This window comes from Oryza brachyantha, chromosome 8 (genome assembly GCF_000231095.2).
Source record: "Oryza brachyantha chromosome 8, ObraRS2, whole genome shotgun sequence".
In the NCBI taxonomy this organism is placed as follows: domain Eukaryota; kingdom Viridiplantae; phylum Streptophyta; class Magnoliopsida; order Poales; family Poaceae; genus Oryza; species Oryza brachyantha.
The window spans coordinates 14,136,368-14,140,593 of NC_023170.2; the positions used below are offsets into that span (position 1 = coordinate 14,136,368).

Genomic DNA, 4,226 nt, shown 5'->3' on the forward strand with positions numbered 1-4,226 from the left:
TCAATCAATGAATTTAGAGAAGGCTAAAATAAAAGGGAGGTAGTATAATCAATTTTAAATTTAGGATTGAAAATTTAAATTTTAACTCATAAGTATAAGGGGTTGTTTAGGTGTGGCTAAACTTTTTAGCCTTATGTCATATCGGATGTTTAGACACTAATTTAAAGTATTAAACATAGATTAATAAAAAATTAATTTCATAAATGAGTGGTAATCCACGAGACGAATTTTTTAAGCCTAATTAATTCATAATTAGAGCATGTTTACTGTAGCATCATATAGGCTAATCATGGATTAATTAAGCTCAATAGATTCGTCTCACGAATTAATACAAGATTGTGGATGAGTTTTATTAATAGTGTACGTTTACTATTTATTTATAATAAGTATCCAAATAGTACAATAAAATAAAAATAAGTACCTTGTTTCCGACGCCACCTACGAGTCTGTTTATTAAGGCTTGTTTAGATTGAAAAATTCTTTTGCAAAAATATTACATCAAGTTTATATTTAAAGTATTAAATATAGTTTAATTATAAAACAAATTTTAGATTCTATCTAGAAACCACGGGACAAATCTTTTGAGCCTAATTAATACATCATTAGTACATATTGGTTACTATAGCACTTATGACTAATCACATTCTAATTAGCTCAAAAATTCATGTCACGATTTCTCACATAACTGCGTAATTAGTTTTTTATTTTATCTATGTTTAATACTTTATTTAGGGGTCTAAATATTTAATGAGATGTTTTTTGTTGAAAATTTTTGGAATTAAACAGCCCCTAATAATCCGATAGACATTGACCATTGACCGATGTCGATTGAATTAAATACGAAATGACTTCATGAATTAAATACGAAATGACTTCATTTGAGAAAAGAAAAATTAATGACTGACCTGATCGTTGCAGAACTTAATCATTGAACGGCACTCGCATACTACTCCGTAAAATAAACAGAATTTCTGGTTTCCGATAATCCGTCTTATTTAACAAATTTATTAAAAAATTGAAAAGAATTATTTAATGTGAAGTACTATTTATATTTTATTATGTAGCAGAAATAAAAATATTAATTATAAAAAAATTTAAATAAAATGAAGAGTCAAAAATTCTATCTAAAAACTCAAAAATTTGTTTATTTTAAGATGGGATCGTAGTTGCATTAGCTGTACAAAAAATTGGCTTATTGATTGGACTCTGCGTGAAGCCATGAACTGGTGCAACCGTGCAATGGAGATAAGCCAGCTCTGGTTGCTGTGTGCAACACTCGCCGTGTCACTCCTCTACTACGCGAGCAACCGGAGACGCTGCGTGGGTGGCCGGCGATGTCCGCCTGGCCCCATGCCGCTCCCGTTCATCGGCAACCTGCACAACCTGCGCGGCCACCGCCCACCCACGCTCGCGAGCCTGGCGCGCATCTACGGCCCCGTGATGATGCTAAAGATGGGCCTCACCACCACCGTCGTCATCTCCTCCGGCGACGCCGCGAGGGAGGCCTTCACGAAGCACGACCGGCACCTCGCCGCGCGCACGGTCCTGGACGTGGCCCGCTCTCTCGGCTTCGCCGATCGGTCCATGATATGGCTGCCGAGCTACGACCCTGTCTGGAAGACGCTCCGCGGCATCGCGGCTGCGAACATCTTCTCGCCGCGCAGCCTCGCCGCTCTGCGCGGCGTCCGCGAGAGCAAGGTGCGCGACCTGGTGAGCTACTTCCGCGGGCGTGCCGGGGAGGAGGTGGACGTCCGCCACGCCGTGTACGGCACCATGCTCAGCCTCGTGTCGAGCTCGTTCTTCTCCGTTGACGTTGTGAACCTGAGCGCCGAGTCGGAGAACGAGTTCCGGCAGAGCATGACGTTCCTCATGGAGGTGGTCTCGAAGACGAACGTCTCCGATCTTTTCCCTTTCCTCCGGGCGCTCGACTTGCAAGGGTGGCGTCGCACGACGGAAAAGTATATGGGCAGAGTCATCTCCTTCTTGGATGACGTGATTGACCGCCGGTTGGCCGAGGCCGACGGCGCGGCGTCCAAGCACAGGGACTTCCTCGACTCCCTCCTCGAGCTCGTGTCCGCCGGTAAGATCGCCCGTGACAACGTGACAATCATTCTGCTTGACGTGTTTTTGGCAGGGAGCGACACGATCACGGCCACGGTGGAGTGGGCGATGGCCGAGCTGCTCCGCAACCCAAGTGAGATGGCCAAGGCGCGATCCGAGGTGCACGGCGCTCTCGGCGGCAGGGAATCCGTCGAGGAGCCCGACATCGCGAGGCTGCCATACATCCAGGCGGTGGTGAAAGAGGCGATGCGGCTGCACCCGGCAGCGCCGCTGCTGCTGCCGCACCGGGCCGTGGAGGACGGCGTGGAGGTCGGCGGCTACGCCGTGCCGAAGGGCTCGATGGTGATCTTCAACGCGTGGGCGATAATGCGCGACCCGGCGGCGTGGGAGAGGCCCGGCGAGTTCATGCCGGAGCGGTTCTTGGCCAGGGCGGAGGAGGTGGACTTCTGGGGGAAGACGTTCGAGTTCATCCCGTTCGGGTCCGGCCGGAGGGTGTGCGCCGGCCTGCCGATGGCGGAACGCGTCGTGCCGTTCATGCTGGCGTCGCTGCTGCACGCGTTCGAGTGGCGACTCCCCGACGGCGTGTCCGCCGAGGAGTTGGACATGAGCCACAAGTTCACCGTCGCCAATTTCCGCACCGTCCCTCTCAAGGCCGTGCCCACTCTGATCCGCAGCGTCAGCTAGATTGCTATCTTTAATTGTATCAATGGACAATGGCCCACCCGTCGAGTTTGATCGGTCGTCGTATTCTCACCTTGTTGGGTCTTAAAGTACTTCTATAGTTTTAAAATATAAATATTTATAGTATTTAAATATGATGCTATACTACAAATAATTGTATTACTATCGCGACCACCGACCTTATATACGCATTATATTGTTATGAAACAAATTCTACGCAGGGACTGAATAAAATATAAGGGGTGTTACCCACTTACTTTGAATTTATTTTAAACTGTTACGGGTGCCTAAATTTAAATTGATAATTTTTTTTTAAACCGGTGCCTAGGCACCCAACCTAAAAGTGTAGCTCCGCCCTGATTTTATATTCAATAAAATTAAAAAAGAACCACATATATTTGTATGTATCAAAAATATACATATGTATTAGAATCCAACTTGGAAAAGCCAAAAACAAGGAGCCACAATAGCACAACTAGTCCATATACTATGATGACTGGATTGGCCTCTCTCACGAGCAGTCTATCCTTGCAACTCATGTGTACATGTACGCATCACAAGTTGCCCCGAGTTAGGAGGAGCTATCAAAGATTAATTGCCCCACATACTATATAGACTACTAATGATACAAGTTATAAGGTAAAATCGAATAATCATTAAAATTTCAAATAGTAACAAAAATATATCATGTGTCATTTCCAAATATTATGTATGTAATTCGAAAAGGAGTCGCACTAGAAGCATAATTTAAAATATATGATATTGAGACTACAAATAATAAAGAAATAAAATAAAAAAGAGTCCACATGGGACACAATATTAATTGGTACTCGAAATTAAGATTAAAAATCAGCAAATTCAATAAATTCAAAGCTAGAACACAACAATAATAATAATAATAATAATAATAATAATAATAATAATAATAATAATAATAATAATAATAATAATAATAATAAAATTCAAAATAAAAAAATGTAAATGTTGTCTTTTCTTAATACGGACCATGTAATTGGGAAATCCCATAACAGTGTATAATTTACTATAAGTTTAAGAGGTTCGTACTAAGCATATTGCAAGGAGAGCCCATCATAAAAATATACCAAAAATTATATTAGAACAAATAAAATAAGACGCCTAATGTTTTTTTAAATGGAATTACTCTATTGAAACCCCTTAATCACTAAACATATAAATAAAAACAATACAAGTACAATAAAAATAAAAATAAAATAACAACATATATCAGAACCATATTTGGTAACTAAAAGTTCAAAGCCAGGCATGCTAATACACGGTGTATAAAAGACGTTGATGCAATTATAGCATATAGCCTATACACGATTTGAAAATAGGTATGTTACAAGTTGGAATAAAGACTTGAAACGGAGATAATAAATAATGAAGACGAGTCACTAGCAAAAACAGAACAATGGCCGTGTTGACCGATCGACATTAGCAAGTTACATAAGTCATCTTTGATA

At 41.8% G+C, this 4,226-nt stretch overlaps 1 protein-coding gene across 1 annotated transcript; it reads left to right on the plus strand.

Annotated features, from left to right (window-relative positions):
* The first annotated feature begins 1,205 nt into the window (after nucleotides 1-1,205).
* Nucleotides 1,206-2,985, plus strand: LOC102707143 (cytochrome P450 76M5-like). Its single transcript, XM_006659421.3, has one exon. The coding sequence runs from the start codon at nucleotides 1,219-1,221 to the stop codon at nucleotides 2,743-2,745; it is 1,527 nt and encodes a 508-aa protein (XP_006659484.2). The 5' UTR covers nucleotides 1,206-1,218; the 3' UTR covers nucleotides 2,746-2,985.
* Nucleotides 2,986-4,226: the final 1,241 nt, after the last annotated feature.

Excerpts from the sequence above, each read along its gene's own strand:
- LOC102707143 (XM_006659421.3), top strand. The coding sequence starts at position 1,219 with ATGAACTGGTGCAACCGTGCAATGGAGATAAGCCAGCTCTGGTTGCTG.